The sequence below is a fragment of the Mustela lutreola genome, chromosome 4, assembly GCF_030435805.1.
Source record: "Mustela lutreola isolate mMusLut2 chromosome 4, mMusLut2.pri, whole genome shotgun sequence".
Lineage (NCBI taxonomy): Eukaryota > Metazoa > Chordata > Mammalia > Carnivora > Mustelidae > Mustela > Mustela lutreola.
Window position 1 is genome coordinate 19796871 of NC_081293.1, and position 23305 is coordinate 19820175.

At 42.5% G+C, this 23305-nt stretch overlaps 1 protein-coding gene across 2 annotated transcripts in view; it reads left to right on the plus strand.

Annotated features, from left to right (window-relative positions):
* The first annotated feature begins 12000 nt into the window (after nt 1-12000).
* Nucleotides 12001-23305, plus strand: part of XPNPEP1 (X-prolyl aminopeptidase 1) — a 53958-nt gene continuing 42653 nt past the window's right edge. Inside the window, exons 1-2 of one of the 2 annotated variants that reach the window (XM_059173253.1) lie at nt 12001-12159; nt 19846-19934. In XM_059173253.1, the coding sequence (XP_059029236.1) occupies nt 12128-12159; nt 19846-19934 (121 nt within the window). In that variant the 5' untranslated portion in view covers nt 12001-12127. The remainder of the gene's footprint in view (nt 12160-19845; nt 19935-23305) is intronic. The other variant, XM_059173254.1, reaches the window with a different exon arrangement.

Here is a 23305-nt window from a genome sequence, read left to right on the forward strand (position 1 = left end):
GTCACCTGTTCTTTTTCCCAATCAGCAATGAGCAATTGATGACGAGAATTGACGTGCTGAGCAGCAAACGAGATGGCACTTTCTGGAAACAAGGGAAGCCCAGCTCCTTGCACCTGAAGGGCCCGAGCTCACAAGACCACACGCTGTTCCCAGCCTTCCTCCCGTGGGGATCTGTGCTCTGAGGCAACACTGTCCTTATTTCTCTTTGAAATGTGTGGGTTCCTACAGCATCTGCTGCTTATTTTGTGAACTTTGGCCAAAAGGAGATCCTGAAGAGGCCCCACAGCCTCCTCCTCGCCCTACCTTCTCGGCACTCTGGGGCTCCTCTTTTGATCATCTGCCCCCCTGATAAGCCCTCGAACCCTGCAAAGATCTCAGTCGCCCACCAGTATCTGTCTGTCTGGTGTTTGTCTTTCTCTCTATGAACCAGAGCCGTGCAGATTGGAAGCAGTCCTGCAGCATGTCTGGTATTGTCACTGTAACCATCACTGGCGTATGCACCTTTGCCACAAATGCTTTGACTGCGTAAGTAACTGACCATAAGGCATTTGTGTCATAAAAGAAAAAAAAGAATTGGTTGACACAGTTTAGTTTCATTTCTCTAGATGCAGTACTCCCATTTTTTTTTTTATTATATAAATCTTAACCTTCATAATAGTCTATACAGTGGTGCACTTTTGAACCCACATCTCCCGTAGAACTTTAGAACATCTATCAACACACATGTGGGAATATGCCAAGAGGAAATGCCAGTATGGAAGTTTTTCAAAAGGGGTCCTGTGTAGCTCAGCTGGTTAAGCATCTGCTTTTGGCTCAGGTCGTGATCCAGGGTCCTGGATCTCCAGGGTCTCCCTCTCCTTCTGCACTCCCCCTGCACCAGCTTGTATGCTCACACACTCACTCTCTCTCAAAAACATAAATAATTTTTTGTTTAAAAGAAGGCTTTCACAATGCAATACAAAGCTCAGTAACAAATATCCATGCTAGTATTTTTTTTAAATGGTTATTTATTTATTTAGTTATTTGATAGACAGAGATCACAAGTAGGCAGAGAGGCAGGCAGGGAGAGAGGAGGAAGCAGGCTCCCTGCCCAGCAGAGAGTCCGATGTGGGGCTCGATTCCAGGACCCTGGGATCATGACCCGAGCTGAAGGCAGAGGCTTTAACCCACTGAGTCACCCAGGCACCCCTCTAGTATTTCTTTTAATAAAGGAAGAAATTTTAGTGGGAAAAAAAAATGTGATGCTGAATGAAAATATGCATTAACAAGGAGAAAGATAGTATCATAAACAAAAGACTTTGAAGAAAAGTGCATAGGTACAGTCCACAAAATAAAATCAGTTATTTGTGCAGTATTGCGGTGAATCTATACTATATGTTTTGAATATATTCAAGAATTTACATTTTGTAATAGTTTTTAAAATTTTGTTGTTCATTTTTCATGTTTCATTATTTTTTTTTTAAATGAATGTCCCTCTTTTATTTTTCATGGTTTTATCTTGTATAGCAAAATTGCCTTATGGTCAGTTAGTAAATATGGCAAAAATCCCTGCAGCAAAGATGTTATGGTGAAAGCACCTAGAACCTTCCTGCAGACAGCAAATGTACTAACACCTTACAGATGTCTCAATTACTTGGATTAAGAGTCCCCAGCTCAATACTTCCAGGAACAAGGCAGATAGCATGACACATGAAGCCCACTGGCAGGGTGCTGGACACCCCTGCTCGACTCCACCGTGTCTGGTTGCAAAGTTTTAGCAAGAACCACAGGCCCAATCTTAACAGATTTTATTTATTTATTTATTTATTTATTTATTTGGCGGTGGGGTGAAATCTCTTCATTTTTCTGTGTTGGCAACTATTTTTTAAAAATCATCATGAGGTGGGGGGCATCTGGGTGGCTCAGTGGGTTAAAGCCTCTGCCTTCAGCTCAGGTCATAGTCCCGGGATCCTGGGATCGAGTCCTGCATCTGGCTCTCTACTCAGGAGAGAGCCTGCTTCCCCTCTTCTCTCTCTGCCTGTGTCTCTGCCTACTTGTGACCTCTGTCAGGTAAATAAATAAAATCTTAAAAAAAAAAAAAGTCAGCAAAAACATCCCTCCAATATGTTTGACCTGATCAATGAGAACTGGTGTTAAAAATATATATATATATATTTCATGTGGGATGAATTAAAATACCTAAGGGCCAGACTTAGTCCTTCAGTACCAAACTTACAACCTTTGATGGTGGTTTTCACTTGCATCAGTTTTGTGGGGGAAATTATCCAAGGAATCCCCTAATTCTTCATTTTGCTTCACGTGTGTATGGATGTAGCCCTTGCTCTTGAAATTATAACCATCTAGGGTTTGCTACGCTGGGTTTGCACAGCTGACTTGAGAGACCGTGGCCTGAAGAACAAGAAGAATAGAGGGGAAGCAGTAGGCCAGGCTTCTGCAGTAACCCGACTGTGTAGCCTTGCTCACGTGAATTTCTTGGTTTGAACATCCTCATTTATAAAATGAAGGTTTAGATGAAGGGATCCTACCAGTTCCCAAATTCCGTAAATCTATGGCCTTAATATAAGTGATTGAATTAGTACTTCTTTTTTTTGTTTGTACCTAAAATAATCTAGACTAGTTACTTAGAGACTCAGGCTTATGGTGCCCTAGGGAAATAAATCTAATTTACTAGAGTATAGGGGAAGTCTGTGGTGTAATTTTTCCTGCCTGTTTCCCTAAAATGAGAGGCTAAGTAAGGCTCTACTATGATGTGCTACCTCAGTTTTCCAGTGACAAAAGTCATTAGAAATTTGATTTAGGAAAAAAAAAAAAAGAAATTTCATTTGTAATATGGAGCGAGTAGATGGAGGAAGGACAAATATATTGATAAAGTATAATAAGAACCGACCTGGATGTGGAAATATTGGAACTCTTATTCATTGCTGGTGTACATATAAAATGGTGCAACCACTTTAGAATACAGTTAAACAGTTCTTCAAAATATTAAAAAGAATTACCTTACCATATGACCTAGCAATTCCACTCCAAGGTACAACCCAAGAGCAATGAAAATATATATCTACAAAAAACCTTATACATAAATATTTGCATCATTCTTTACAACAGCCAAAAAGTGGAAATAGCTCGAATGTCCATTGAACATTTTATCTATTTATTTACTTATGACAAAATTATATATGTTCAAGGTATGCAGTGTGATGTTTTGATATATATATATGTTCTGAAATGATTACCACAACTGAACTAATTAACATATCCATTACCTCTCATACTTTTTTTTTTGTGGTGAGAACACTTAAAATCTACTCTCTCAGTAAATTTCAAATATATAATACATTATCATTAGCTATATTCACCAAGTTGTACATAAGGTCTCCAGAACTTACTCATCTTACAACTAACAGTTTGTATCCTTGATAAATATTACCTCTTCCCCCTTTACTTTCCACCTCCCGCTAGCCTCTGCTAACTACCATTCTGCTCTGTTACTATGAGTTCAACTTTTTTTTGTTGTTGTTAGAATTCACATATAAGTGAGATCATGAAATGATTGTCTTTCTGTGTCTGGCTTGTTTCACTTAGCACATTGTTCTCCAGGTTCATTCATGTTGTCTCAAATGGATGGTTTCCTTTTCTTTAATGCAGAATATATTTCACTGTGTATATATTATCACACTTTCTTTATGCATTATCTGTTGATGGACCCTTAGGTTGTTTCCATGTCTTGACTATCATGAATAACGCTGCAGTGAATATGGGAGTGCAGATATCTTATTAAGATGGTGATTTTTGGATATATCCCCAGAAGTGGGATTGTTGGATCATATGGTAGTTCTATTTTGATGTTTTGAAGAACCTCCATACTATTTTCCATAATAGCTGTGTCATTTTACATTCCCACCAACAATACACAAGGGTTTCCTTCTCTCTACATTCTCCCCAACACTTTTTATTCTTGTCTTTTTGATAATAGCCATTCTAACAGGTGTGGGGTGATATCTCATCATGGTTCTGATTTGCATTTCCCTGATGGTTAGGGACGTTGAGCACCTTTTCATAAACCTGTTGGCTATGTGTATGGCTTCTTTGGGAAAATCCCTATTCAGGTCCTTTGCCCATTTATAAACTGGATTATTTCTTTTCGCTACTGAATTGCATGAGTTCCTTGCATATCCCAAATATTCATTTGAATGGATAAATTCAGTGTGCATATCCATACAATGGAATACTATTCTGCCATAAAAAGGACTGAGACACTGATACAGGCCACAGCATGGATGAACCTTGATAGTATTATGCTAAATGAAAGAAACTGGACACAAAAGGTGATGTATTGCATAATTTCATTTATATGGAATGCTCAGAAGAGGAAACCCTACCGAGATAGAAAATAGATTAGTGGTTTTATAAGACCAGGAGGGGGGATGGTGAAGTGAGGAGTGAAGGGTTTTTTGGGGGGGATTAAAAGGTTATGGTGGTGATGGTGGCACAACTCTGTGAATACATTAAGGCCCACTTACTTGTGTATTTTAAGTGAGTGAATTATATGGTACGTGAATTATATACCAATGCAGCTGTTTAAAAAAAGAATAGTAAGGATAAAAAGGTTTAAATGAATAAAATGTAAACAAAGTTTAATGAGAAACAGAAGAAAAGAATGTTATAGACTAGATTAAGTTACTAATACATATTTTTAGAGCTCTTCATTTTATGCTGAGAAGGGGCTGCTTTTAGCAGGCAAATTATGGTTAGAGGAAGGGAGGTTTAACAATCAGAAATTGTGATTTTTTTTCTTGGCTATGGTCCTCAGCGTGAAATTGTTTTCCTGATATTTTTATGTAGTGTTTTGAAGTTCAGGCAGACTGCTCCTCTGTTTTTCGATTCCATTTGTTTGAGTTTGGCTTGTTTGAGTTAATAATGAGGATGCGTTATGGCAAGGGTCACTCATGACATAAGTACCGAGAGGGCTGCCAAAATTCTGCAGACCTTGCCAAGCCCCAGTGAGTTGCCCCCACGCCTTTCAAAATCCAAGTCACTAAACAGGGAGAGTGAAGGACTTGCTAGTTGGTGCTAAGTTTGGGGCATTCTGTGTTTGTGTGCCAGGGGTAAAACATTTCGGCAAGATGTGGTTGATTTAGTTTGGTTGCACAAGGGCAATTTCAGTGGAGTTGGAATCAAGGCCATGCTTTGTCAAATTCTTTAGAAGTCACATACTGGGCTGTCTACAGGGGCCTGGCAGGTAACAGAAGAACCTACATGGTTAAATGGAGGGCTCCCTATCCCACCTTAAGGGAGAAGCCCCTGCTCTGTTCATGCTGCTTGTTGCTGCCTAACAAGTGAGGGCCTGATTTTTCAAAAGAAGCTGAACATAGGGGTTTTTAAATAGCAAACCTTTCCTTTTTTAAATGTTGCTATCTAACTAGAATTTAAAAATGCAAGAACCCACGGAATGGGAGAAAATATTTGCAAATCATATGTCTGATGAGGGACTTGCATCTAGAGTATATAATGAATGCTTACAACTCGATACTGAAAAAATAACCCGATTTTAAAATGGGCAAAGGTTCCAAATAGCTATTTCTCCAGTGGAGATATGAAAATGGCCAATAAGCACATGGAAAAAAAAGCTCAACATCATTAGCTCTCAAGAAATGCAAATCAAAACCACAAGATACCATTTTATACCTACTATAATGGATGACTAAAATAAAAAAGAGAGATGTGAGCAAGTGTTGATTAGTATGTGAAGAAATTGGAACCCTCAGACATTGCTGGTGGGCATGTACAATGGTGGAGCCACTTTGAAGAACAACTTAGCACTTCCTCAAAAGGTGAAACATAGAGTGACCATATGACTCAACATGTTTATGCCTACATATATACTCAAGAGAAATGGAAGCGTGTCCATACAAAAACTTGTACATGAATGTTCATAGCTGCATCACTCCCAATATCCCCAAAGTGGAAACAACCCAAATGTCCATCAACTGATGAATGGATGAACAGTACTGGGATATTATTTGACAATAAAAAGGAATCAAGTACGTACTACAACATGGATAAACCTTGAAAACATTATGCGAAATGAAAGAGGTCAGCTGCAAAAGACCATATACTATAAGACTACATTTATCTGACACAGCCAGAAGAGGCGGATCTATAGGAAGTAGATTAGTGATTGCCTAGAGTAGAAAGGATGGAGGCAAATGGGAAGTACATGCCAAGGGTGATAAAAATGTTCAAAAAATGGAATATACTAAAAGCCACGGAGTTGCGTACTTTAAATGGGTAAATTGTATAGGAAGTGAATTATATCCCCATTAAACTGTTGTGGAAAATGACTATAGCCAGAGCCACACAAAGCATGTCTGCCAGGCTGCCAGCTTCAAGTCTTTTGATTAGAACTTGATCAAAGGCATAGCAGGTCTGGAAGAGGCTGGTCAAACCCCAATTCCTAGGAAACCGGAGAAGAGGAGTTCTAAAGTCTGCCAGTTCTAAAGTCACACGCGTATTTAGTGGCAGAGTCAGGGCCAGAACTTGTCCTTGACTTTTACCTCTAGGCCATGCTGTTTCTATCCAAAGCCCAGATTTCAAGGCAGAGCCAGGAAGGGATTGTGAAAAGTCAACATCAGGAACAGCTGGATATACTCTCATCCTTTCCTCACATTTTCCAAAGGTCTCTTGAAGACTTCTTGAGAAAAGGATAAAATACGGTAAAAAGGAATCCTCCTTAAAGGAAGAGACAGACACAACGCTTCCCTGAGCCTCTTTTCCTGAATCATGAGGAGAGGTCTGCGTGTTTCAGTCACTTACTCTGTATATTCCTGATTCATTTACACTTAGCTCATCATTATATTGTTTGTGCAAGAACCATTTGATGTCTAAGAAATCCTTTGGGTCTCTTTAAATTAATTTTTTTTTCATTTGAACCAAAGAACTGAACTTTGCCAAGAGTAAATAGAACTCAGATATCAAAAGGTCTGAGTTCAGTTTTCATTGAATACAAAGGGGGAGTAGATTCTGAGCTGAGCCAAATGCATTCTCCCACCCTTAATTTACAGTCCATTGTTCTGGCAGGCTCTACAGTCCCAAAACTTGGCTTTTCTTCTCCCATTCCTTTCTAGGGTGTAGCCACAAGTCTATCTTTTGGTTAGCTTTACAAAAATAAGGCCATATTGTACCAATTTATGAGAGCCTCACTCATCATTGGTTCTATAGCGATCAATTTTATTAGAACAAACTGAAATGTTTGAAAAGGTTAAAAGCCTCCTCTAAACTTGTAATTTTGTTTGATATCCTACAAGGATTTTTATTTTTTCAGTCCTTTCATCTGGGGTTTTATCAAAAGGGATGTTGCTCCCTTTCCCCCCATCAATGGTTGAGTGTTGGAGGGCTACTTTGCTTGTGGTGCTCATATTTGGAGAATGAAACAAGTCCTTCATTCTGTCTTTAAAGGAGAAAGGGTCAGAAAAAGGAGTAGTGTTTGGAGCTTTTTAAAAATAACAAAACCAATCTTAAAATAAAGAAGCAGAGCAAAATTAAGATCACCCCAAATTCTGTCACTTCAAGATGAACGTTTAACACTTTGTGGATCATTCTCCTTTTATTTTAAAAAGGTATCTATGTTAGTAGAGATATATGTGCATATATAATCATAAAAATGGGATATTACATTGTTTTGTAATCGGCCTTTTCCATTTCTTAGTTCATAACTAATTATCAATATTAATAAAATTATATCTACTTCATGCATAACATTCAGTTGCACAAATGGAATGCAACTTACTTAAATGATTCAGGGAGGAGTCTTTCAAGTGCAAGTGACAGAAAATCCATGTCAAACTGACGTAAACACAAAGGGAAATTTTTTGGCTGATATTTGAAAAGTCCAGTGGGAGATTTGGTTTCAGGCATGGCAGGATTCAGGGCTCAAATAACATGATGATGTTATGCCCCAATAATGGGTACATGATTAAAGGAGAGAGACTGATATACAGCGAAGGTCAAGCAAAGCTTTATTTCACGCCAAGCATCAAGAATCTAACCAAACGTTCAGGGACACACCTCTTACAAGAGAGGGTGACCCTTCTCTGTTTCACAGACTAGGTTTTAAGGGCAAAGGCCATGCGGTCGGGTCTGGCCACGCATAGGTGACCAATGAGATTGTAACATACACAGGAAACTCCACAGTGATGCTAGGTGAACAATTGAATTATAATTTACCCTAGTAGACATTTGAACCAGCCTATTACACCTTGATTAGGATTGGTGCCAAAAAGGCTCCCAAAGGGCAGGGCTCATACTCCTTGGTAACCAGGGAGATAGTATGCGTCCCCCCACTGATCGGATGTCTTCACCTGGCCTGACCCACCCTTGTATCTGGGCTTTGTTACCTGGAGCAGGTTTCCAGGACTTGTTTTTAAGTGAATCCCTTGGGGCAAGGGGAGCAGGGACAGTTTAACCTTAATGAAAGCCTCTTGTTAAATAGGTCCTTACAATGATGTTTCAGCTTCTCTTCCTTTCCTTTTGCTCTGCCTTCTGCGACTTTGGTGCTGCTCACATGTTGCTAGCAGAGGCAGCAGTTCCAGAAAACATGCATCCAGGTTTTTGCCTGGCAGAGGAGAACAAAGCTCTGTGTCAGCTCTCACCATGTAAAGCACGTTGCCCTGGTCCCATAGCAATCTCAGTCTTCACCGCAGCTTGTGCCCAAGTCATCAAAGACTCCTGGAATCCAAGTATTTCACCAGAATAACACAGATTGAGAATGAGCTGGGGAGGGAGGGAGGAAAGGAAGGAGAATGGGTGAATATTGTGTGGCCAAAATAAGTCCCACAATTCACACGCTTCAACATGTAGAACTAATTTTGTATTGTTTCCCAGGGTTTTTGTCACAAAGTACCACAAACTAGGTGGTTTGAACAGAAATGTATTTTCTCACAGTTCTGGAAGCTGGAACTCCAAGATCAAGGTGGGTTTGGTCCCTTCTGAGGGTCATGAAAGAGAATCTGTTCCATGCCCCTCTCCTAGCTTCTGTTCGTATGGTGGCAATGTTTGGCATGTAGATGCATCATTGTGATGTCTGCCTTCATTGTCACATGGTGTTCTGTCTGTGTCCAAGTTTCCCCTTCTTATAAAGATACCAGTCCTATTGGATTAGAGGTCTAGTGCTTCAGTATGACCTCATTTGAATGATTACATCTCCAGTGGTTCTATTTCCAAATATGATCAATTACATTTTGAGATACTGGGGGTTGGGGCTTCAAAATATGAATTGCGGGTGTGAGGGGTACAATTCATTCTTTTTACACACTTAATGTTCTGGCTATATCTAAGGCCCATGCAGTCTGGGTTTGAATGTTGAATCCGGCTGCTTCTCTCCAGCCAGGGTCTGGACTACCAGGTTGGATGAGGTGACTTCTAGGGTTCCTTTGTGTTTAAGGGTTTGGGGGCTAGGAATCCATCCCACTGCCTGAATGTACCCCACAGAGCCCCACCCCTGCTAGCTTGTGGACTTTGGGCAAGTGACTTAACCTCTGAAAACCTCAGTCTCCTCATCCGTAAAATGAGCATAACAGTCCTCCACTCCTTGGTAGTTGTGGGCCAGGCACATAGCGCTCCGTAAACATTAGTGACTGTTCCACCTCTCCAGACATGTGAGGACTGAAGAGTCAGAAGAGCCTAACATAACCCCAGTGTTCTCACCTTTTGTGATAATTTGGCCCAACAATTTCTCTCTGAGTTTGTCCCAGAAGAAGCTTCAGATGGGAAGGGCTGTCTTGTAAGACGGCAAACCGGAATTCAAATCCGGTCCAGGGAACACAAAGTATTCTCTCTGCTAAAGCCAGATGCTGTAAATTCTGAGCAGACTCCTCCTAGGCAGTGTGATTACGAAATACCTGTTTCTTTTGCGTCCCACTTATCCGCCTCTCTGACATTTCCTTTTTTCTCTTACAACTTGATCTTTCCCACCATCTATCAGATGTGGGCTGGAACCAGTCATTTTATTTACAATCTCTTTCTTTTTTGGCTCTATAAATCTGGGGACATGAAACAGCCGTCTGCTGCTTTCCAAGGCGCCACATCTTTTCGTTCTTTCAGACTTTTTCTATGGGGCCTAATTTAGCTTATCTAAATGCTTATTGAATAACAACCAGAACTTCACGTTCTGGCAGATGACAGGACCTATTTGATAAGGTGTCTTAAGGCCTTCACCAAGGTCAAAGCAAGAAATGTAGATCACCTTTAAAAACGTGGTTACTTTCACTTAGCAAATATTTCCTAAGTGCTGACTCTGTGCCAGGTGCTGTTCTAAGCACCAGAATCTTAGCCTTGAGAACTGCACATTCTAGGGGCATTCATTCATGCAGAAAATATGCAGTGAGAACCTACCACATGGCAGGAATTGTTCATCATTAAACAGCAGATACATAATCCTTGCACTGATGGCTATTGTGTGTGTTTGTGCGTGCGTGGTGTGTGTGTGTGTGTGTATGAGGGGATAGAATATAATACAATACAAGTAAATTTTTATCATAGTAAAAGGTGATAAGCACTATGGAAAAAAATACAGCAGGGTAAGGGGGATTAGGATTGGTGGCAAGATTGTATTTTAAACAAGGTGGTCAGAGAAGGTCTGCAACAGGTCCCCGCATCAGGTTCCCTGGTCAGCTGGGAGTCTGTTTCTCCCTCTGCCCCTCTCCTTGCTCGTTCTCACTCTCAAATCAATATTTTTTTTTTTTAAGATTTTATTTATTTGACAGAGAGAAATCACAGGTAAGCAGAGAGGCAGGCAGAGAGAGGAGGAAGCAGGCTCCTCGCGGAGCGGAGAGCCCAAGGGGGGACTCGATCCCAGGACCCTGGGATCACGACCTGAGCGGAAGGCAGAGGCTTTAACCCACTGAACCACCCAGCCGCCCCCCCCCCCCTTTTTTTTAAGAGAGAAGATGATATGTGAGCAAAGTCTCACAGGCAAGTTGAGAGAAAGGTGAGGAAGAGAGCCCTAATATTTGGAGAAAGAGCAAGTCCAAAGGCCCTGGGGCATGAGTGTGCCTAGTTTTTTCAAGACAAGAAAGGAGGCTAGTTTTCGCTGGAGCAGAGTGAGCAAGGTGAGAATAGAAGGAAGTGAAGTTTGGGGCAGATCAAATAGAGCTTTTGGCTTGCGTGACCTGAGGAACCATCAGAAAGTGCTAAGCTGGGTAGCAACATGATCTCAGACTTCGAAGGATAGACCTGGCTGCAGTGTTCAGGCTAGACCGTGCAGGTGTGGGTGGCAGCAGGGAGGCCAGTAAAATCAATCACACAAGTGTGCCAGACCAGAGCAGGGACAGGAGGGGTGGTGAGACGCCTCGGATTAGGGATTTATTTTCAAAACAGGTCAACAGGATCTGACCGGCGGGGTGGAGGGGTTGGGGAGTGTTTGTGCGAAGAGGGCAGGGGTGGCTTCAAGATTTTGGCCGGAGCATCCTGAAAGAATGGAGTAGCCACTGGCTGAGATGGCCAAGACTGGTGGAGCAGTTTTGTTTTGTTTTCATGCTTGGTTCAGACATTTGAAGTCTGAAGAGCCTGTTAGCTCTCCGTGTGGAGTGGCCAGCTGGATTTGGACGTTGCCTGGGGAAGTGATTTTGGGGGACATCTCTAAAGCCTCAGAAAGTGAGACCCTGCTGGAGTACTGTCAGAGCTGGCTTTGTCTCTCTCCTCTCTGCCCTCTTCAAGGTCGGAGCCTCCCTGGAGGGCAGCTCTTCGCGCCACAGCCCGTTCAGCCGGCCAAGTTCCTCTTTTTTCTCTTTGGGGAACAGGAGAAAAATCAGCAGATATGACGGGGCCGTGGTATGGCCTCCACTCCTTAACTCGCTGCGGGGTGGGGGGGAACAGGCAAAGCCTCATGGGGTGGAAACGCAGACCCGCCTCCTGTTTCCCGCCTCCCTGACGGCACGCCCGGAGCTCCGGGCTGGCGGGCGGGGCCTGCGGGTGGGCGGGGCCGCGGCGCGAGCGCACGCCACAGAAGGGGGCGTGGCCGCCCGGCTCGCGCGCTTGCAGTGTGCACGCGGGCCTCGCTCCTTCCTGCTCTTCCTAGGGTGATCAGCTGGTCTGCGCTCCCCTGACGTGGGCGGGGGCACGTCACCGCCGAATGGCAGCCTCCAGAAAGGCACCGCGAGTCAGGTGAGGGACTCTGCCGGGGAGCCGGCTTCTGGGCTGTGCGCGATCCCCGGGGCCCGGACGCGCATTTTGCACCCCGGAGGGCAGGAACCAGAAGGGGAGAAGCCGCAGGCGGCCCACCATAGTCCGGAGAGGGCCCCGGCTTGCGGGAGCCCCCTGAGCGGGAGCAGGGGGAGGGGACCATTGCAGCCGGGCAAGTTCAGGTTCGTTTCAGGAGGGCCGCGGGCACCCTCGGGCAGCCGGATCCCGGTCCCCGAAGGTGTGTGCCCGCGGAGATGCGGCGCTCAGCCCGAGGGGCGGTGTCCGTGTCCCACCTCTCCCCCTGGCCTGGCAGGAAGGCCCCCGCTGTTGCAGGAAGTTGGCCCCTCTGGGCGCCTCCGGGTGTCTCCGGGTGTCCGGGGAAGTGGGCGAGCCCCTGCCCTTGCCCCTCTTCCCGCGGAATATAATCTTCAGATTTACAGCCCTGACAATACACCAGCGGTTCGCCTTATTGATCTACGATCGCCAGGAAGATTGGCCCCCGCGGGCCCATCCCCACCCACATGGTTTCAGAGGCTGTGTGAGGGAATACTTTGGCATAATCTCTCCAAGATCCCACCAGTAACCTGTCCTGGGCTCTCCCTGGGGACAGGGGGCTGGGAACGGTAATCCCCTCGTCTCAGACACATTTCGGTTTATACTCCCGCCACAGCTGGGCTGTACTTCTGACAAAGTGGGAGACTGAGAAATGTTTGGAGATCACAAAGACGGGAAGCCAGAATCCTTGGCGATCCACACGGGATTGGGGTCAGTTATCCTCAGGCCAGTTGAGACTTGAGTGAATACACGTGGAAGCATGGCCAGGCTCACTTTCTGAACACAGACCGTGGCTGGTAGTTGTGGTTTTGAGTGGACAGATAGCAAGCTGACCTCGACTGGGCCTTGGCCTTGCCATGTCATGTTGGGGATGAGTAGAGAAGGAGGGATGAGTAGAGAACCAGGCCTGTCTTGTGGAAGGATGTGGGGAGGTGTGCCAAACCTGGTGTGGAAGGAGTTGCCCTATATTAACTGCTGACAATGGGGTTAGGCAGGTGGCTAATGATGAATTAGGTCCTAGGCACATAAGTGGCTTCGAGGACCAAGATTAGATTTATAGAATCACAACATTTCGAGGGCAGAAGGGTCTTTCAGCATCAGCTGGTAGAGCCTCCTTACCATACACGGAAGGCAATTGAGAGGCTGAGAAGGGCTGTTTGCCCTAGGCCCTTTCCCTAGTGGCAAAATTTAAGAGCTACTCAGTGTAAACATGAGAATTTCTTGCGGTTCGGGTAAAACTGACTTAGGTAAAAAAGGGTTGAGCTGGCTTCTAGTGCAACTGAGTACAGGAGACCAACACTGGCATCAGACTTGGCCTCTTTTTTGCATCTCTTGGCTCTGATTTCTTAAGTATTGGCTTCATTCTCAGGCAGACTTTCCTTCTGGAAGTATGACCATTCTATGCTGGCAGCCCCAGCAGAAATAGAGCCCTCTTTCCTAAGGGTTGGAGCACAGATCTGTGGCCAGATCTGATTTCCAGTGGGCTGACTTGACCTTATGTTTATTCCTGAACCAGTCATGGCCACAAGAATAGATTGCCCAGGCCTGGGTCCCAGAACTTGGTGGGTGAGGGGATGAGATTCATCCCTACTCTGAATGAATGACTGAAAATGGAGACAAGACAGTCTCAGATGGAAACCATTGTGCTTTGACCAAAAGAGGGAGGGGTAGACTTTGGGTGAGAAAAGACTGCATTTCTCACTACCGCACCCTAAAACTTGTTTCAGTATACCCCTATCTGAACTGAGGTGTGATTGAGCAACTGGGTCCTTGTTTTGTCCCATCCGGGTGATAGACCTGTAGGATTCTCATGGACCAGGGTAAGGGGATGATAGGCACAACCCTGCTGGGATTTCTATAAAAAGAGAGAGAAAGAGGTATTCTACCCATCTTGTGCAAAGATTGAACTAGAAGTTCTTCACATGCTTCTTTCCCTAGACCCACTTCCTGACATCATGACGTTGAGAAGGTGTAGGCTGAGGAAGTCCTGGGAATGGGAAGAGAACTGCTGGTAGTTGGGAGGCCTGGACTGTGGTTCTAGACCATCTCTGTCACCAGTTAGCTCTGAGGTTTCCAACAAGTTGTTTGATCTCTGTTTCTGTTTCTTTGTCTAGAGGAGGGAGCTGAGTTGGATGGTCCCTGAGGTACATTGTAGCTCTGACATTTAAATAATAACCCTTAAAAAAAAAAAAAAAAAGAAAAAGAAAAAATGGTAACCCTTCTTCAACTGAGCCTGAGAAGGTATCTGTTCAAGGATCCTGGATTCTGCAGAGACCAGGGTAGGACAGGAGCAGAACAACTGTAATGTTTACCTGCTTCATGGCCCCTTTGAGCCTGATGGGAAGGTAGAGGTAGTTATGCTTAGGGAGAGAGTTTGAATTCAAATTCTCCCGTGAGCATCCTGTGTCAGACCTGATTTCTTGTCTTTGCGCTTGTGTATGGCCTGTGGTACATTATCTTTGTTCTCTTATAAAGTGAATGAGTAGACCTACTTGTGAATAATGTCCCTCCAGCTCTCTTGCCTGTGTCCCAGTTAGTCACTGGGACCAGTTAACTCCGAATGTGTAGAGAAACTGACTTCCTTGGCTCACCGTCTTGTCAATGGGTATATGAAGTCAAGGGAAATCAGGTGATCTCTGTCCAAAAAAAAAAAAAAAAAGATTCTTACTTTGTAAAATAAAACAGCTTTATTGAGATGTAATTCATGTACCACACAGTTCACCTTTTAAAAACAAACATTTCAGTGGCTTTTAGAATATTCACTAGAGTCGTACAACCATCAGGACTGTCAGTTTAAAACATCTTTATCCCCCTGCCAAAAGAAAGCCTGTACATGTTAGCGGGCAGTCCTCATTTCCCCCAGCTTCACTCTAGCTCTAGGCAGTGGCCGGTTAGTTTCTGTCTCTATGGATTTGCCTCTTCTGGACATTGTGTACAGATTCATACAAAATATGGTTTTCTGTGACTGCCTTTTTTCACTTAGCGTAAAATGTTTTCAAACTTCACTGTGTTGTAGCATGTTATCATTACTTGATTCCTTTTTAATTGCCAAGTAATATTCCATTGCATGGATAGACCACTTATTTATCCATTCATCAGTTGATGGACATTTGGGTTGTTTCTACTTTATGGATATTTCGAATATGCTATGAACATGTGTATACAAGTTTTTATGTGGACTTAGATTTTTCAGTTTCCCATACCTAGTGGAATTACTGAGTATGGGATAATTCTTTATTTAATGTTTTGAGGAATACTGGACTGTTTTCCAAAGTCTCTACACCATTTTATATTCCCACCAGCATTGTTTGAGGGTTCCAGTTTTTCCATATCCTTACCCATACTTGTTACTGTCTTTTTTTAATTATAACTTTCCTATTGCATGTAAAATTATATCTCATTATGGTTTTGATTTGCATTTCCCTAATGGATAAAGATGTTTAAAGTTTTTTCATGTGCTTATTTGTATATCTTCTTTGGAGAAATGTCTATTCAGTGGATTAAAGCCTCTGCCTTTGGCTCTGGTCATGATGCCAGGGGCCTGGGATCAAACCCCATGTCGGGCTCTTTGCTTAGTGGGGAGCCTGCTTCCTCCTCTCTCTCTCTGCCTGCTTCTCTGCCTACTTGTGATGTCCATTTGTCAAATAAATAAACAAAATCTTAAAAAAAAAAAGTCTATTCAGATACCCTTGACCATTTTAAAATTGGGTGGTCTTTTTATTGTTGAGTTGTAGTAGTTCTTTATATACTCTGGATGTTAGATACTTATCAGATATGAGTTGCAAGTGTTTTGACTCATTTTTTGGTTGTCTTTTCACTTTTTTGATGGTATCCTTTGAAGTACAGAAGTCTTTAATGAAATCCATTGTATCTCTTTTCTTTGGTTGCTTACGCTTTTGGCGTCATATCAAAGAAATCATTGCCCACTCCAAGATCAGGCAGATTTACGTCTGTTCTTCTAAAAAAAATTTATGTTTATGATCCATTTTGAGTTAATTTTTGTTTATGGCGTGTGGATATCTGGTTGTCCCAGCATTATTTGTTGGAAACTATTTATTTTTTTTCTCCATTGGATAGTTTTGGCACTGTTGTCAAAAATTGGCAGTACTCATGAAACAAACTGAGGGTTCCTGGGGGTTGGGTGGGTAGGGATAGGTTGGCTGGGTTATGGACATTGGGGAGGGTATGTGCTGTGGTGAGTGCTGTGAATTGTGTAAGCCTGATGATTCACAGACCTGTACTCCTGGGGCAAATAATACATTATATGTTAATTAAAAATATTTGATAATAAATAAAGATAAAAATAAAACATACACAAAATTCACAGTAAATGTGAGGTTTATTTCTGAACTTGTTCTATTTCATTGATCTGTGAGTCTGTCTTTATGCCAATATCACACTGTCTTGATTACTGTAGTTTTATTAGTTTTGACATCAGGGAGGATGAATCCTCCAGCTTTGTTCTTTTTCAAGATTGATTTGGCTGTTCTGGATTCTATTTTCATAAGAATTTTAGCACATACAAGCTAGCTGAAATTTGATAGGGGTTGCCTCTAGGTTATTTTGGGGGAGTATTGCCATTTTAACAATATTGAGTCTTCTTTTTTTTTTTTTAAAGATTTATTTATTTGACAGAGAGAGAGTTCACAAGTAGGCAGAGAGGCAGGCAGAGAGAGAAAGGGGGAAGCAGTCTCCATGCTGAGCAGAGAGCCCGATGCAGGGCTGGATTCCAGGCCTCTGAGATCATGACCTGAGCTGAAGGCAGAGGCTTAACCCACTGAGCCATCCAGGTGCCCCAATATTGAGTCTTCTAATCCATGAACATGGAATGTCTTTCCATTTATGTAGGTCTTCTTAAACTTCTTTCAACAGTGGTGTGTCGTTTTCAGAGTAGAAGTTTTGCATCTATTTTAAATTTATTCCTAGGTATTTACTCTTTTAGTGCTGTTATAAGTGAACTTTTCTTAATTTCATTTGTGGATTCTTCATTTTAAGTATATAGAAAAACAATTTATTATTGTATATTAATTTTGTATCTGGCAGCCTTGATGAGCTTGTTTGTTCTAATTCTTTTGTGTAGATTCTTTAGGATTTTCTTTATTTAAGATAATGTCCTTTGCAAGTAGAGATAATTTTCCTTCTTTTTTAATCTGGGTGCCTCCTCCAGTACAATGTTGACTGAAGTAGCAAGATTGGACATCTCTGTCTTGTTCTTGATCTTAGGGGGAGAACATTTGGCCTTTTAACATTAAAGATGATGCTAGCTTGGGGATTTTTGTAGTATTCCTGATCAGTTTGAGGAATTTCTCTTCTTCCGATTTACGGAGTGCTTTTATCATGGAGAAGTGTTGGATTTTGTCAAAATGCTTTTTCTCTGTCTGTTGAGGTGGTCATGTAGTTTTTATTTTTTACTCTATTGATAATTTTTATTACATTAATTTTTGTATGTTGAACCAATCTTGCTTCCCTGGGATAAATCCTATGTGGTGATGGAGTATGATTTTTTTTTTTTTTTTTTTAAGATTTTACCCATTTATTTGTCAGAGAGCGAGAGAGAGAAAGAGAGAGAAAGAGCAGCAGGCAGGGGGAGAAGCAGACTCTGCACTGAGCAGGGAGCCTGATGCAGGACTCGAACCGAGGATATCTGGGATCATGACCTAATCCAAAAGCAGACGCTTAACCGACTGAGCCACCCAGGTGTCCTGGTGTATGATCCTTTTTTATATGTTACTGGATTCAGTTTTGCTAGTATTTTTTTGAGGACATTTGTACTTACATTTATAAGAAATACTGATATGTTCTATTTTTTAATGAAAGAATATATGATTCCCTCAATAAAGAACATCCCATTCGGTCCAACAAAATTAAATTCTCTGTCTGGCAACCGACCTGGAGTGATTAGTGAAAATCTCTGGTCTTTCTGGTTCTCTGTGTGGTAGACTGACCTAATGTGGGCTCTTCTCCCTCTACTAACACATAAAAATGTGGTAAATATAATAAAATTACTTTTAAGTTCGTAGCTGAGTAAAATCCAAACCCTTTGTATCACCTATTAAAGGCTTCTTGTTGCCTCTCTGATCTTGTTTCCTAATCACGTATATGTCTCTTCCTGCCAGCATGTGCAACCACACTGGCCTCTTTGCTTTCTCTGATGTGTACCAGGCATACTTCTGCCTTAGGGCCTTTGCACTTAAAATTCCCCTTTTCTAGAACATCCTTTTCTTAGACATTCACATGGCTTGATTCCTTTTTTAAAGGACTCTATCTAGAATATCATCTGTTAGCAAAGAGACCTTGGCTGGCAACCCCATATAAAATCACCTTTCACCTTACCTCTCTGACACTCTTCCCTTTGCCCTGCTCTGCTTTTCTTCATAGAGCACATTCTCCCTGACAGACCATATTCTTGTTTTTGAGCTGTTGGAGGTTAAACTGGATCCTTCTCTTTTCAGCATCCTCTGGCCCCTACCCCCCATCCTTGTATACCTCCTGAGATCAGAGATGCTGTCTGTTTTGTTCACTGTTATGTCTAGAGTATGTTATATCTAGGCCTGGATTATAGAAGAGTCTCGATGAATCTTTGTTGACTGAATGGACTTGAAAGAAAAGAAATCCTCAGGTGCTAGAAATTTAGGGGAACTTAAAGGTTGAATGGTAGCTGGTATGCTGATCCTGGGGGGGTTATCACACTCAGAGGCCTTCATACCTGGGGTCCAGGGCATCATACTATCCCTGGATAGTATGGGGATGGGAGAGTTGTGGGTAAATCTCCTATCTAAAAAAGTAAGGTGGAAATTAGTTTTATAGCAAACAACAGGGACAGTAGTGTTTGTGTAATCTAGGACATGTCTAGTTTTCTTTTCTTTCTTTCTTTTTTTTTCTTTTTTTTAAGATTTTATTTATTTATTTATTTGAGGGAGAGAACATGAGAGGGGTGAGGGTCAGAGGGAGAAGCGGACTCCCTGCAGAGCAGGGAGGCCGATGTAGCACTCGATCCTGGGACTCCAGGATCATGACCTGAGCGGAAGGCAGTCACGACCTAACCAACTGAGCCGCCCAGGTGCCCCCTGAAGATAAGCTCTTAATAAAAGATTACAAAACATGTAAGGAATAACTTATTGAGGGGAAGCCAGCAGACCCAGTGAACTTGAAGATTTTGACCTTCTAATGGAAATTCTAAAATAAGGGCCCCAAATAATTAAAGCTAAGAGAAAGAATGGAAATCATAGTAAAAGAATGGGACACCATGAGGGAAGAGCAGGCAGTTTAAAAAGAACCAAGTAGAATTTATACATGTGAAAAACACAGTTACTGCAAATAAAGTCTTTTTAGACTGTTAGGAGATTAGACATAAAGTCTTTTTCGACTAGTTAGGAGATTAGACAAGAGAATTCAAGAATTAGAGGTTAGATCTGAGAAGGTTTGCCTTCCATGGTGCTGCTCTAGTTGCAAATTTTATCTGAGACTTTTACTTATTTCATTATGATACCAGGGTTAGAGTCCTTCTGAGTCATGAAGGAAAACTGCTAAGTCAAGTAGATATCTTCTCTAACTAAGCCTTGCCACGTTTCCTATGGTCAAAGTCTGCAATATCCTGTTCTTTCTCTTCTTAAGGGCGAATCACCAGGATTTTCAGCTGACAAATTTAAGAATAATTGAGCCTAACGAGGTGACACACTCAGGAGACCCAGGTGTGGAAAGAGGTAATATTGTGCTTATTAATTAGATGTAATGTCTCAAAAGAATTTTAGGTCCCTGTACCCTAATCCCAAGTTGGGAGAAAAGAGAGGGTAAAGGATTAAAAACTCCTCGTGGCTGGGACTAAGGGGGCATATTATCTGGAAATTAAAAGCCATTTTGCCCTTTGGGTTCTGGGTAGTTGGTTACTGTTTATGTATTTACCTTAAGTAAAGGTAGTAAATTACAGGATTCTAATTTTTGTATGTCCTACTTTGGGATTGGGCAGTAGTGGTGGAGGAGGAGAGATAGGTTCTTATTGAAAATGGCCTATTCTAGGGTTTGGGGGGCACCTGGGTGGCTCAGTCATTTAAGTTTCCCACTTTTGATTTCGCCTCAGGTCACGATCTCAGGCTTGTGAGATCAAGCCCAATATCAGACTCTGGGCTTAAGAGTCTTTTCCCCACCGTGCACACCCCACCACACCCCACCAAAAGCCCAATTCTAGTTTTCCCCATCTCTGATGTAAACTTTTAGTGGTTACCTTAGAGGTTGGCTTTCAATTTTTGTTGTAAAATTTTGAAAAGAGAAAAGTTTATAGTATACTACTCTGCTGTATCAATTATGCATTCAGGAAAATCTTTTCAGGAAAACTTTCTGGAACCATGCTCTCTTCCCAGAACTGGTTAGTTGTATTGTGGGTTGCTAGAAACCTGAATTCTGAAAAGTGGTAAAGTATTCTATTTCTATCCCTCGGAAACTAGTGCTTTTCTCTGGGCTGCCCAGGAAAACCAGAGCACTTCCTTTTAGTCGATTGAAAAAATTGATTACCTGAAGTTCATCAACCGTGACTGTTCTCTTTTTGGCAGAGCAATGCTATCACTGCTTGCAATTAGGTCCCTTTTCTTTAAAAATATAGATAAATATATCCAACATATTTTGGGTGGTATTTGGGAGGAGAAGAAGATGGAAGAAAGAAGGGGAAAAAAAAATAAGGGAAGGTAAATAGTGACAATTATCAAATGTAGAGTTCAGAAGAACTTCTCTTTAGTTTGTCTGAGGAAAGAAGGTTGCAGGGAGCATCAGTTTTCTGGGTTGCAGATCCCAACTAGAAACCGGAGCCCACTTGTTTTGATTCCATTGGTCTTCGAATACTTGAAGAGAGCCTCTGTCATGTCCTCTAGGTAATGTGGTAAAATAGAGCATAGACTTGGGAGTTGGATAGATACTGGGTCCTGGTGCTTGATAGTCCTGTTGACTGGGGCAAGTGTTTAACTCTTGTTTCTTTTTCTGTAAAATGGGAATACCGCAGCCTCTCTTGGGAGGGTTATTTTGAGAATTGGCCATCAGTGTATGTAAAGCCCTTGGTTTTCGCTCAGCAGTGAGACCAAGAAGCAAACCAGTGCCTGAAAAGTGATTGATGCTGGCGGAGCAGCCTGGCAGCTCTGTGTTTGTTAAGATGGTGAAATTGGAGTAAACCAGCCCCTTCTATTCTTATAATGAGACGTGTAGGAAACCCAGCTGGTGCTGCAGATCCAGATTCAAATGATATATTTCTTGAGCTTTTATAATGTACCAGATGCTGTGCATGGTGCTTTCACATGTGTTGTTTCAAGCAGAATTCTCCTGTCCACCTGGTGAGGTAAACACGGTGTGCTTTTCATGTACTTCTAAGCAGAGAAAAGTTGTATTTATGATAAAGGCTGAAGGTTTCAGAACTTATTTCTGAAAGCAAGCCCACATATGCAAGAGACTTTGAAATGAGTCATTCTCTTTAAAGCACGATTTAAAAATACCTGGCAGCGTTTGGGCTAATGTTACATCATGGACTAGGCTTGTTGCTCTTGGCTTCCTACTTCCCTGCACACCCTGATTAACTCTTGGCTGCTGCTAAATTTCTGAAAGTGATGGAATGTGGAAAGAGCAGATGCTGTAATACGACGTCGTCTAGTATCCTAGCTCTCCTCTTTCACTGAAGATGCATTACTGTTGATTGTATTGAGTCTGGAAAGATCACGACACGAAGTAGGGACATTGCTCAGCCATCTTTGAGCACGTATATGGAGGTCTTATTCAGGAATGAGGATGACATGTCCCTTTCTTGAGGGGAAGCATTATGTACATGTGTTGCACTATTTATTGCTCTGCTTCCATGGCTAGTTAATTGTGTATCTAACTCTAGGAATTAAACACACATGACATTTACTATGTGCCAGGCACTGTTTCTAAGTGTGTTGTATATAGTAACCTATTTGATCCTTATAAGACCCCCCCCCCCCCCCCCCACAACCTGGGCCCAATCTCTCTGGGTGGCTGCTCTGTCCCCTCCATGCTCATTGCTCACCCATTCTGTCACTTTCAGGGCTACAACTGCCCCGGCCACATTTGTGCATGGAAGCTGCCTCCGCAGCCACAGCCCATTGCTTGGGCCCTTGCCACTCACGGTCTTCTTCACCTCGGCTGTGGCTGCCGCTACCGCTCACCACGTCCTAACTATGGGCTGTGGTATTGGGAGTTCTTTCTTTGTGTCTGGTAGGGGTGACGAAAAAGTGGCTGCATCTGACGCAGTGGGCCAACCACACGTGAAGGGCATGGAGGAGGAGGAGGAGGAGGAGGCAGGGACGCTGGTGATGGCAGGTGGCGTTGTTCGGAGAAGTGTGAAATGCCACTGTAGTAGAGTTAGACCGTCAAGAGGAAGAAGGCGAGGATGAGGCAGGAGATGGTGATGAAGGCCGGAGTGTGGTGGTGAGGAGCTTCCGGGGCCAGAGAATGCCTTCGACCAGTTCCATTTTGCCTTGGATGGTTTTCAGTTTGTAATTGAGGATGTTGTGCTTGCCATTGGTTTTGCTGACTTTATTGATGAAGTCAGTGACCATGTTGATATGTACCATAGTCAGTGCCATTGAAATCCTTAAGTCAGAATGTGCCTAAATAGAAGCCACGTTCAGTAAGGAAATGAATGATCTTGACAGAAAATACATTCGCTTGTGTCATGTGTTTGCTTTTTAAGATTCTAGATGCCCAGGCTGTACTCCAGAGTCATTAAATTAGACATCCCCCAGGTAGTTCTCTCTTGCAGCCAAGGTTGAAATACTGCTCCAGGGGAAGTCCACATTTTGGCTTGACTCTTTTTAATGTTAACTTGCTTAGAAATATGGTTTGAAACCCCTGAAAATGTCCTAGTAAAGTTTCAGATGCTGGCAAGCTTACAAGGTCACAGTGGTCTTTATTTTGAACCCAGTTGGAGGTGTTGACATATAAACTTAGGTTGGATCAGATAACTGTGATCTCTCTTTCTTAGATAGATGAGAAATTACAGGCTCTGTAGATTAGACAAAAGGAAAGGATGCTCCTCAGTAAAGTATTCAGAAGCAGGTATAATGCAAGGAACATGCAT